This window comes from Dama dama, chromosome 15, assembly GCF_033118175.1.
Source record: "Dama dama isolate Ldn47 chromosome 15, ASM3311817v1, whole genome shotgun sequence".
Taxonomy (NCBI): domain Eukaryota; kingdom Metazoa; phylum Chordata; class Mammalia; order Artiodactyla; family Cervidae; genus Dama; species Dama dama.
In genome coordinates, this window is record NC_083695.1 from 80,480,334 (window position 1) to 80,492,872 (window position 12,539).

General features: G+C 38.5%; 1 protein-coding gene across 1 annotated transcript in view; it reads left to right on the top strand.

Moving 5' to 3' along the window:
* The window catches only part of TDRD1 (tudor domain containing 1), a 50,492-nt gene that overhangs the window by 8,684 nt on the left and 29,269 nt on the right, over positions 1–12,539 (top strand). Inside the window, exons 3-9 of the mRNA XM_061161345.1 lie at positions 33–363; positions 3,443–3,501; positions 8,470–8,614; positions 10,385–10,490; positions 10,999–11,062; positions 11,888–11,992; positions 12,221–12,403. Of these exons, the coding sequence (XP_061017328.1) occupies positions 33–363; positions 3,443–3,501; positions 8,470–8,614; positions 10,385–10,490; positions 10,999–11,062; positions 11,888–11,992; positions 12,221–12,403 (993 nt within the window). The remainder of the gene's footprint in view (positions 1–32; positions 364–3,442; positions 3,502–8,469; positions 8,615–10,384; positions 10,491–10,998; positions 11,063–11,887; positions 11,993–12,220; positions 12,404–12,539) is intronic.

Here is a 12,539-nt window from a genome sequence, read left to right on the forward strand (position 1 = left end):
AAGTTGCCTTTTAAATACATTTCTTCCTTTAGACTTCTGTGACTGTTAAACTGCCGCTTAATATGATGTCAAGAAATATTTTGGTGGCATCTACCTGTAAAATGACAGAGCCATTTAATTTTGAGAAAAATGAAAGCAAGCTTCCATCACACGAGTCTTTAAGAAGCCCTGGAGGACATCCTAACCATCCTAATTTCAGGTTGAAAAGCCCAGAAAATGGAAATAAAAAGAACAATTTTTTGCTTTGTGAGCAAACCAAACAGTTTTTGGCTAGTCAGGAAGACAGTTCACTATCTTCACACCCTAACGGTGTCAGTGGAGAAATGGCTGGATCCAAGGAAGAAAGGAAGACATTGCCAACAGGTGAGTACAAACTGCAGGTTTAATACTCACTTGATTCTGATGGTTTCTTAGACTTACTGAAAGTATCTGTAACTACACACCAGGGGCCGATTAACAACAACCAAATGGCTGACTTATAGTATTTGCATGTAAATGTTAATTTAGAAAGGAAAACCAGATGCCAAGTAGCTACTTTGGTTACATTAATCACAGAAGGATTCTTGAGAAAATATCTACAAATGAACTTCTCTCCCCAACCCCCCACCCAATTCAGAGATACACTAGAAATGTAGAAAGGAAACACTGGCTTTTTATGAATGTTCTAAAGATTGGCCTTAGTCTAGAAATACTGTGCAAATTTTGTGCATATAATAGTTCACAGAGATGTATCTAAGACAATATTTTGTTTCATTTGATTTTTTAAAAAATCATTCCTTTAGTCTTAGTGCTAAAAATCTACTTTTTAAGGAGGCTGGGGCCTGGTGGAATTTAGCCCCTGTGAATGTATGTCAGGTATGACCTTATAATATGGTGATGTAGTTCTCAGAGTTTGGCCCTTGGGCCTCTGAAAAAGTGAAAGTGTTAGTTGCTCAGTTGTGTCCCACTCTTGGCAACCCCATGGACTCTAGCCCTCCAGGCTCCTCTGTCCATGGAATTCTCCAGGCAAGAATACTGGAGCAGGTAGCCATTGCCTTCTCCTGGGGATCCTCCTGACCCACAATTGAAACCAAGCCTCCTGCACTGCAGGCAGATTCTTTACCATCAGAGGCACCAGGGAAGCCCATGGGCCTCTGACTGCTGCTGCTAAGTCGCTTCAGTCATGTCTGACTCTGTGCGACCCCATAGACAGCAGCCCACCAGGCTCGCCCATTCCTGGGATTCTCCAGGCAAGAATACTGGAATGGGCTGCCATTTCCTTCTCCAATGCATGAAAGTGAAAAGTGAAAGTGAAGTCGCTCAGTCGTGTCTGACTCATCAAGACCCCATGGACTGCAGCCTACCAGGCTCTTTCGTCCATGGGATTTTCCAGGCAAGAGTGCTGGAGTGGGTTGCCATTGCAATGTTCATAGCAGCACTATTCACAGAAGCCAAGTCACTTGAGACCAGATCCTAAAATCCTATAAACATTCATTTTTACTTTCTCTTCTGAAAAATTAAGATTTGTCAAGATGGCATTCCTCCGTGTAGACTGGTAGGCCAGAATCTGGCAGAACCAGATTCAAAGCTGGATGCCTCCTCCCAAGGCCAGGTTACCACAAAAACCTTAACTTCTTAGCACTATGCATGCTAAGTCACTTCAGTCATACCCAACTCTTTGCAACCCAATGGACTGCAGCCTACCAGGCTCGTCCGTCCATGGGATTTTCCAGGCAAGAGTACTGGAATGGGTTGCCCTTGCTTTCTCCATGGGCCTCTGGGGTCACAAGTATTTTCCTAATAATATTAAAACATTATTTGCTCTTCTTCACCATCCTGACGTTATGCAGGTGGTGCAGAAGCAGAGGTGGGTAGCCTCTAATACCTCATTAGCTCACCTTTAGCAGGGGTACCAGCCTGGGTTAGGGGTCATTGGTTTTCATTTGCATTTAAGACAGAGCAAGCCAGAAATACCAGTTTTACGTAAGAATGCCCTTGATAAAGCAATACAAATTTACTAATAAGTTTTGACCCTTGTGTATTTTTAGTATTCTGTGTAACAAAATGAGAATTACCCCTAACTTTTGCTGCTTACCAAAGTATGAAAAGCATGTGTGCAATTGTTTGAATTGTAGCTGAATGGAAACTTTTTTAGAATTTTTTTTTTTTAATTTTTCATTTTTGCTTGAAAAGAATGACAAACTGTGGTCATTCAGACTTAGATAACTGGCAGTCATTTTCTTAAAAATGGGCAAAGTGAGCCTGTCACTTCACAGGAAACAGCTGACAGTATTTTGTTGCTAATGATGAAATACAATTTGAGGAAACGTGTATCTGCCACTGTGAACTGGAGAGCTTCCCAGTACTTAGAAGATTTTTCTGCTGAGGTGCACGGTGATATTAACACTTAAGATTTTTTAATATTGTCTGATGAAATGTGTCAACATTTGTAAGATCTGCATAACTCAAAGAGTTTCTTAGTCTTTTCCAAAAATCCAATGTGTAATGTTTTGTAGTCATGCATGGATAAAAATCCATTTAAAGTGCAAGATAAATCAGTGGATTCTAATGTAACAGATGAAAAGTTTATTGATATAGGTTTAGATTCCATATTGCAACTAACCCTTAAACTACCACTTGAGTTTTGGTGTGAATTAAAGGAAAATATTCACAGTTATCTGAGAAGGTCGTGAAATACTATTCCTATTTGTAACCATATATGTGTGTGAGGCCAGATTTTCTTCAGGGACTTCAATTAAAGCAACATATAACAACAGATTGGATTCAAAAGCAGATATGAGAATCCAGCTATCATTGGTGAAGCCAAACATTAAAGAGATGTGAAAAAATATAAAATGATGCCACTCTTCAGTTTTTTTTTTTTTTTCCTTTGGAAAATGTAGTTTTTTTTTAAAAAATCATGGCAACATGTAATATATTTGTTATTTTTAATAAATATTTTTAAATGTTTAGTTTTAATTTCTACTTCTGAATTTGTTTCTTTTTTTTTGACTGTGCCATGTGGCGTGTAGGACTTAACCAGGGATTGAACTCAGGCCCTCAGCAGTGAGAACGTGGAGTCCTAACCACTGAGCTGCCAGGGAATTCCCAGTTTTAATTTCTAATAATTCTAAATATTGATAGATATAAACCATATAGACAAAAGCTCTTTGAGGTCCTCAGTAATTTATAAGAGGGTAAATGAGTCTGCAGTTCAGAAAGCCTGGTAACTGTTTCCTTGTGAATGGAGAAAAGTTCACAGTGAGTGGGGTGTACTAGTAGAAGAAATTGCAGCAAATCCTTATTTTCCATTAGGAAAAGTAGGATGTTGCTTATTTATAGTATGGCTTTAAGGCTATGATGGTATAGCTCTATTTGGATATTACCTAATTATGTTATTGTACATTTTCAGGAATAAAGTAAATATTTGATTTTTATTTGGCATTATGTTTTCTATCCCCAGGTAACTCTGTGTCACCGTTAAATGTTGGAAATAATTCACCACCTAGAGAAGTAAATAGTGTAAGTTAATGTGGATTTTCTTCTCTTTTGTGTTTCTGGATAAAAGATTCTAAACATGTTTTTGTATTATGTTAGTAAAGAATTACTCAGTTTGCAGGTAATATTCAGGGTCACACTGTTTTATCTTTAGCCTAGTATCTTTTTAAAAAATAACCTTTTTGTATTTAGGTAGTTACAAGTTGTAAGAAATAATAGAGATCCTTTGTAGCCTTTACCCAGTGCTCCCTGTGGCCACACACTACACAGCTGCAGTATAATATTACAACCAGGATAAAGAAACAATACAGTCAAAATACAGAATATTTCTATCACTCCAAGGATCCCTTCTGCACCTTTTTGAGGTCACATCCATTTCCCTCCTGCCCCCGGTACCCCCTTCTTAACCTCTGGCAACTATTAATCTAATCCATATTTCAAAAATGTCATTTCAAGGATAGGATGTTATACAAACAGTGTTATACAGTTTGTGCCTTTTGGGATTGAATTTTTTTCACGCAGTTTGATTCTCTGAAGATTCACTGCGACTGTTGTTGGTATCAGTAGAGTATTGCTTTTATATTGCTGAGGTCTGTTTAATTCTGGGCTGTTTCCAGTTTCTGCCTATTATAAGTACTACTGTTATAAACATTCTTGTGCAGAGTTTTTTGTGAACATAAGGTTTTTGTTTTTGCTTTAGAATAAGTGCCCAGGAGGGCAGTGTCTGGGTCATATAGTAGTTGCATATTTAGGTTTTTAAGAAGCTGCCAAAGTGTTCTGCAGAGTGGCTCTACCATTTTACATTCCCATCGAGAATATATAAGTGACCCAGATGCTCTGCATCCAGCATCCTCTCCAGTGTTTGCTAGTGTTAGTACTTTTAGTTTCCCTGTTTCCACATTTGTCTACTGACAGCTCATTGTGATCTTAATTTGTTTCCCTGATGGCTAAGGATAAATATCTTTTCATGTGTTTATTTGCCATCCGTGTCTCTTCTTTGGTGAAATGTTCTTCATGTCTTTTGTCCATTTTCTAATTTGAATTGTTTATTTTTTATTTTCCTACTGAGTTTTGAAAGTTCTTTATGTATTCCAGATTCTAGTCCTTTGTCAAATATATGATTTCTAAATATTTTCTCCCAGTTCCTGACTTGTCTTTTCATTCTCTTAACAAGGTATTTAGCAGAGTAAAAGTTTTTAACTAAATCCTGGTCAATTTTTCATTTTATGGAATATTTATGGAGTATTTATGGAGTTGGTGTCATGTCTAAGAACTCTTTGCTGGTTTAGCTCCAGAAACTTTGGGATTTTTTTTTTTTTATACTAGAAATTTTTTAAATTTTACAGAAATATTTCTAGCAATATTTTTAAAATAGCACCAAAATGTAAGCACATCAAGGCCAACAACCAAACTGAATGACAAACAAATGGACTAGTTAGCTAGTTAGTTAAGTCGCTCGATCGTGTCCGACTCTTTGCCACACCGTGGACTGTAGCCCACCAGGCTCCTCCGTCCATGGGATTCTCCAGGCAAGAATACGGGAGTGGATTGCCATTTCTTTCTCCATGGAATTTTTTTTTTCCCCCAAAGAAGTTTATAGTTTTATATTTAAATGTGTGGTCCATTTTGAGTTAATTCTAACTCATTAGGCTTAGATTGAGGGTAAATTTTTTTGGCTAGGAATGTCCAGTTGCTCCAGCAGCATTTGTTGAAAATGTTCTCTTTCCTCCACTGAATGGCTCTTGCCCTTTTGTCACAAGTTAGCTAGACTAATTTGTGTGGGTCTGTTCTGGATTCGCTGTTCTTTTCTGCTGATCTCTCCCTGCATCAATCATTACCACACAGTACTGGAGCTGTGATAGATAGTCATGAAGTTGGGTACAGTGATCCCTCCCATTTTCTCTTTTTCATCTTTCAAAATAGTTTTATCCGTCTTGGTTGTTTTCTTTCCAGTCTACATTTTGTTTGTAACTCTTGTTTGTAACTAGAAAAAATCTTGCTGGAATTTTGATAGAATTGCATTAAGCCTGTATATCAGTTTGAAAATTAGTGCCTTCTTTGCTGTGTTGGGGCTTCCCTTGTGGCTCAGCTCGTAAAGAATCTGCCTGCAATCTAGACAGCATATTTAAAAGCAGAGACGTCACAACAAAGGTCTGTCTAGTCAAAGCTATGGTTTTTCCAGTAGTCATGTATGGATGTGACAGTTGGACTATAAAGAAAGCTGAGTGCAGAAGAATTGATGCTTTTGAACTGTGGTGTTGGAGAAGACTCTTGAGAGTCCCTTGGATAGCAAGGAGATCCAGCCAGTCCATCCGAAAGGAAGTCAGTCCTGAATATTCATTGGAAGGACTGATGGTGAGCTGAAACTCCAGTCCTTTGGCCACCTGATGCGAAGAGCTGACTCATTTGAAAAGATCCTGATGCTAGGAAAGATTGAAGGCGGGAGAGAAAGGGGATGGCGGGGGATGAGATGGTTGGATGGCATCACTGACTCAATGGATATGAGTTTGAATAAACTCCGGGAGTTAGTGATGGACAGGGAAGTCTAGCGTGCTGCAGTCCATGGGGTTGCAAAGAATTGGACACGACTGAGCAACTAAACTGAACTGAATTTGCTGGGTTGAATCTTCTAATTAACAGTCTGTCTTCCAATTCATTTAAATGTTCTTTGATTTCTTTCACTGTGGTTTTCAGTTTATAAGCTGTGCATGTTTTGTTAGATTTACACCTAAGTGGGTTTTTTTTTATTTAAGTAAATTCTGTTACACACTTTATTTCCATGTGTCTTCATTTTCATTGCTAATATGTAAAAATACGGTTGATTTTGCATGTTTATCTTGTATCCTATGACCCTCCAGGAGTCACTTATTCTAGAAATTTTTTTGTAGATTGCTTGGGATTTTCTACATAGATAATTATCTGCAAATAAAAGACAGTTTTATTTCTTCCTTTTTAAAATATATGCTTTTTATTTCCTTTTCTTGCCTTATTGTGTGAGCTAAAACTATAGCACTGTGTTAATAGTGATGAAAGTGGATATCTTTGGTTCGAAGCTTACAGGGAAAGCATTGAGTCTTTGCACTGTTGAGAATGTTAGCTATACGATTTTTGTAGATGATCTTTATCAGGTCAATGAAGCTTTCTCTCTTCCTATTTTGCTGAGAGCTTTGTTTTTATCATGAATAGGTATTGAATTTTTTAAATGCTTTTTCTTTATTCATTGATACTGTTGTGATTCTTTTCCCCTTTAACATGTTAATTTGGTAGATTATATTGATTTTTTTTTAACTTGTCTTGTATCTCTGGAATAAACACCACTTGGTCATGCTGTATAATTGTTTTTTATATATTACTGAATTATACCTAGTGTTGCTTTGAATAAGGATTTTTGTATCCATTCTCATGGTTTTGTCTGTAATTTTCTCTTTTTTATTGTTTTTGTCTAGTTTGAGTGTCAAGGTAATGCTAGTTTTTTGGGGTATAGATTGTTTAGTGTAAATTGTTTAAACATTTGGTAGTATTCTCCAATAATAAAAGCCATTTGGGCTTGAAGATTTCTTTTTTGGGAATTTTAAAATTATTCATTTTCTTTAATATTTATAGGGTTATTCAAATTATCTATTTCATATTATTATAATTTGTGATTTTTCAGGAATTGGTCCATTTTGCCACATTGTGCAATTTATGTAGAGTTGTTTGAAGTGTTCCATTATCATCTTTGAATTTTCATGGTCTGTAGTAATATATACCTATTTCATTCCTGATATTGATAATTTCTGCCTTTGTTTTCTCCATTGTTAGCCTTGCTGGAGATTTATCAATTTTGTTAATCTTTTCAATGAACCAGGTCTTGTTTGATTGATTTTTTCCTCCCAGTTTTATTTTTAATTTCATTGATTTCTACTTTTATCTTTATTGTTTCCTTCCTTCTGCTTGTTTTGGGCATGTTTTATTCTTATTGTTTAGGTTCTTGAGATGAGAACTTACAGTATTAATTTAAGACTTTCCTCTTTTCTAATGTGTCGCTTTAGTGCTATAAATTTCTGTATTAGCGATACATGCGTTATTTAGAAGTGTATTGTCTAGTTTCCAAATGTGTGGAGCTTATCTATTCTCATTCTGTTACTGATTTCTAATGTGAGTCCATTGTAGCTGAAGAACACCATTGTCTGTATGATTTATGGCCCAGAATGTGCTCAGCTGGACAAGGATGGGAGTTAAGCTGCCCAATGTCCTTACCACCCTCCCCCAACCCCACCATCCTCTCTACTTCCGTGGGGTGGATGGAGAACTGGAGATGGGAGGATCTGGAGAGGCTCTACTCATTCCCGTTGAATGGTGGTGGAAAATCCTGACTATCTACCAAGCTTCCTCTTAACCACCGCGGTGGTAGTGGTGATGGGGGTAAGAGGGACGCTTATTACTGCCAGGAGAAAGTCCAGGCCTCCACATGGCCTCTACAGGGAGACCCCACAGGGATGAAGTACTGGATCCCTGCTCTGTTGGCCTTCTTCATATCCCCGGGTGGAGAGAGGGGTACCCCCTGTGCCCTGGTGTGGGTGGAGGTCTAGGCTCCCCAGTCTACCTTTGCTGGTGCGAGTGGGACCATAGTTTTTTTCTGTGGTGATTGTCTAGAGCAGTTACTGATGGAGGTTTTCTGTCTTGCTGGGCTGCCTCTTTCTTGGTCTTTTGGCCAGAGAGAGAGCGAGCAGGCTTTTTGCCGGGGCTTTTATTGTCTGTGCCTCTCCAGTACCCCATCTGGGTCCTTCTTTGGGCCCCAGGGTACCTCGTCTGTCTTCTGCCTTCCTTCAGAGTTGCTGTGTGTTTGTCCATGTAAGTCCAAGGTGTTCAGTTATAATTAATGGTAGGAGTAAGGAAAAGTACATCTACTTAATCTTCTCAGAAGCGAAATCCCAAATCTATATTTAACAAATAAAAGAAAACAGAATATTCTTACCAAGTTTTAATACTGCTCTTCTCTTTTCTTCATAGAAGCCTAGCAATCATGTGCCTCCTGCAAAGTCAAAGAGAGTACACAAGTTGGTTGAGAATTCCTTGTCCATAAATAATCCAGCACTCTTCAACTCCTTAGGACCTCCTCTTCGATCAACAACTTGCCATCGCTGCGGTCTGTTTGGTAAATATATTGCTCTCAGATGCCTGTTGAATTGGGCTTCCCTGATAGCTCAGTTGGTAAAGAATCTGCCCGCAATGCGGGAGACCTGGGTTTGATCCCTGAGTTGGAAAGATCCCTTGGAGAAGGGAAAGGCTACCCACTCCGGGAGACCTGGATTTGATCCCTGGGTTGGGAAGATCCCTTGGAGAAGGGAAAGGCTACCCACTCCGGGAGACCTGGATTTGATCCCTGGGTTGGGAAGATCCCTTGGAAAAGGGAAAGGCTACCCACTCCAGTATTGCTTGTTGAATTTTTCCTTTTCACATTTGAAAAATATTTTTATGTAAAACCTAAACAGATGAGTGTATATACTTCATATGCCCATTTCTGAGCTTCAGCAGCTGCCAACATTGTACCATTCTTGTACATCCATATCTTCCCACTCTTACTGCTGCTTTGCTTGATTATTTTTATACTTTTTTTTGAGATATCCAATAAAATATAATATGCACTGAAGTGCACAAACTGATAGCCCTGTCAAAATGAAGATTTCCATTTCTGCAGAAAGTTCTCTCCTGTCCCTTCCCAGTCATATACCTGCCCCACCTGAGGCAACCACTGTGGTGTGTTGACCATCATTTAATTTTTCCAGTTACAGAATTTCTCGTAAATGGAATTATACAGTATGGACTCTGTGTGTGTGAAGCTTTTTCCGTTTAGAAAGTATTCCTGAGTTGAATCCATGTTGTCGCATGTACAGTTAATTTGTTTGTTTGTTGCTGAGTAGTATTTCACTGTGTGATACCATAGTTTGTGTATCTGTTCTGTTGAACATTTGTTTGTGTCCAGCTTTGGGCTATTATGAATATAGCTCTCCCCGTTTTTGCATAAATCTTTGTGTGGACGCAGGTTCTCGCGTCTTCTGGGTACAGACCTAGGGAGTGGGATTGCTAAGTCAAAGCTAGATGTAGGCTTCACTTTATAAGAAAAAGTCAAACCATTTTCCAAAGAGTTGTCCCATTTTGCATTCCCTCTGTTGTTGAGTTCTGATTGCTCCACCTCTTGTGTCAACATCTGGTGTTTCCAGTCCTTTTAATTTTAGCTCTTCTTGTGGGTGTGTGTGGTGGTATCTCTCTGTGGTTTTAATTTTCATTTCCCCTCAGGTCAGTGATCTCGAGCAGTTTTCCTGTGCTTACTGTCTGCTTGGATGTTAGCCCCCTTTTTCCTATTTCTTTTAGAGCAGAGGCATTCGCGGTCAGCCTAGGTTTGTGGTTTTGTTTTTTTGTGGTTTTTGTTTTGTTTTTTAGATAATTTGTTTTCCTCCGTCTGGATACCGACAGCATTTTTTCTTTCAAGTTCATTTCAGAAACTTCCTGGGTTTTTCTAGGTGTGGTTGTCCCGTTGGTTTTTGCTCTGTGCCTTCTTAAGAGCACAAGGTGAACCCCGTCAGACTCTGCTTGCGCACTGTCTGATCCCACCCCCCAGATTTTCTGTCCCCTTTGATTGTTCCTTTTCCAGCACGTGTTCTGGGTTCTACTTTAGGAAAGTCAGTGGTGTTTCCAGTCTGTCTTCCTGGTTTTCATTTCGGCACTCCCCTTTTTCTGCAGTTCAAGAGAGCTTTAAACGTTCAGTCTTAACCCGGAATCATGAACAGCATGATCCTCTTCACATAGTCTCCTCGATAGGCTTAATAGAGTGGCATTTGATATGTCTGGTCTTTGAATCTGTCTTGCTCTTGGTGACAGATATTTGCAATAACACACTGGCGGTGTCACGGGCTGTCTTCTATAGGGTCGCTGAGGTGCTCACAGTGCAAGCAGACATACTACTGCTCCAACATATGCCAGAGAAGGGACTGGGCAGCCCACAAAATCGTGTGCAAACCTGTCCAGCAAAAGTAAGTGTGAGTCTTAAACATTTCGTTAGAGGATATTTTAAAATACGGGATTTTGGGGGTTTTTTTTTGGTAGTACAGGATCAAATCAGGTAAGCAGGCAGAAGTATGTAAATGTTGCTCCTTGTTACTTTTTTTACTGAAGTATAACAAAAAGTATAAATCCGAAATGAACAGCTGTATAATTTTTGATCCTCAGAACTCTGTTTTAGGTAACATAGGGATTATTTCCATTTTGCAGATAGGAACACTGAGGCTTGGAGAATGGGATTGTCTCCGTTTGATTAGGCGGCTTTTGGCAAAAGCACACCTTTTGTGTGCATAGAGCAGACCATTGCATAGCCAGGATGGGTAGTATTACCTTGTTACTACTGTGATTCTCTCTGGATGAGGCTGTTTTGCTCTTTTTGGGTTTTGTGGAGAATTTAACATAGCTGTGGCCCCTACCACAATTATGTTACCATTAATTAGTTCTGTGCCATATGTTTTATAATTGGTTGCTTTATTTCAGTTTCCACAAACTTGAAGATTATAAATCACCTTTTGAAACAAAGAACATGGAGGTGAAAGATGAGGTATGATATATTTATACTCTTTCTTTGCCCTAAGAGCAAGTTTTTAATGATGCCCATTATTTCAAAATAAGAGGACTGAAGCTAAATAAAATATTTATGACTTATTTCTCCATTTCACCAGTGTTCTTTTTTTTTTTCTGTTAAATAAATCTGTACACCCTAGTGATCTTCAGTGACTGTAAGGGGTCTACAAGAATTGTTTATGTCCAGCTTTTTTTTTTTTTTTTTTCCTAAAAAGGACTTGAGATGCTGTGTCTGGCTGTAGGCAGATGGCTGAGAGTCCTTTCTTTTTTTAGTCCCTGTGTGCATGGCTCTCTAGCTTTGTGTACTGGATTCTGATAGGGCCCTGTTATCTAAAGGAACATTTTTTTCCTGTTAATATCTTTCTTCCATGTAGGTAAGTATGTGAAGTAAATCATTTGTAATCTGGAAAGTATCACTGAATCCAATTCATATAGATAAATTTTAGTCTTCTCTAGCTGGTCCTGGCTTCTACTTTCAAAAAGAAAACCCATCCCTATAAAAATGTTAACAAGGGAAAACTTAAAACACTGCCTCCTCCCCCTCCCCCCCCCCTCCCCTTTTTAAAAATAAACTCAACATTGTTATCACCATCATGGCCTGATTCTTGGGGGATCCCAGTACTGTGTACTCTGCCTGTGGGCAGTTTTGTTTTAATAACTCTTGAAGATGTGTGTTATTTCTCTATGCTTTTTTTCAAACCTGAGCTGTTTTGACCTTGATTCTAGCAAATACTGGCCATAGTTTTTAAAAGGGTGCTTGTAAAGTAACTCACTAACGTGTTTTGTTTTGTTTTCAAACCAGAGTGACTGTCCTCTCACAGTTACTAAAGAAAGAGCTATTTGTGCTGATAAAATAATGTTTTCTGATTTGAGAAGCCTGCAACTCAGGAAGACCATGGAAATAAAGGTATTTGCTGTTTAATTTCCACAGGCAGAGAGCGAAAGCACTACAGATTTTTTTCCCTTGTTTCCCGTGTTTAATTTGAATTTATAAGATAGCTCCAAAATAGTACTGAAATTGATACAAATTGCAGAAACTATCTCTAACACTTTTTGTATCTTGTTACAGAGCTTTATAGAATTAACATTTGCTGTATTTCTCAGCAAATTACTGCAACTTTTTTGTCTTTGAAAGGGTACAGTTACTGAATTCAAACACCCAGGTGACTTCTATGTGCAGTTATATTCTTCGGAAGTTTTAGAATACATGAACCAACTCTCTGTGAGCTTAAAGGAAACTTATGCAAATAAGGCACACGAAGAAGATTATGTTCCTGTGAAGGGGGAAATTTGTGTGGCCAAGTACACTGTTGATCAGGTAACCCCTAATGAAATGAATTATTAAATAAGACATTTTAATTTACTTTGGTTCTGTCAGCTCATCACCAGAGCTCTTAATGATGCGTTAGATGGCTTGAGGCGAGGTTCTGGTCACACCGCCGTTTCCCTTCCTC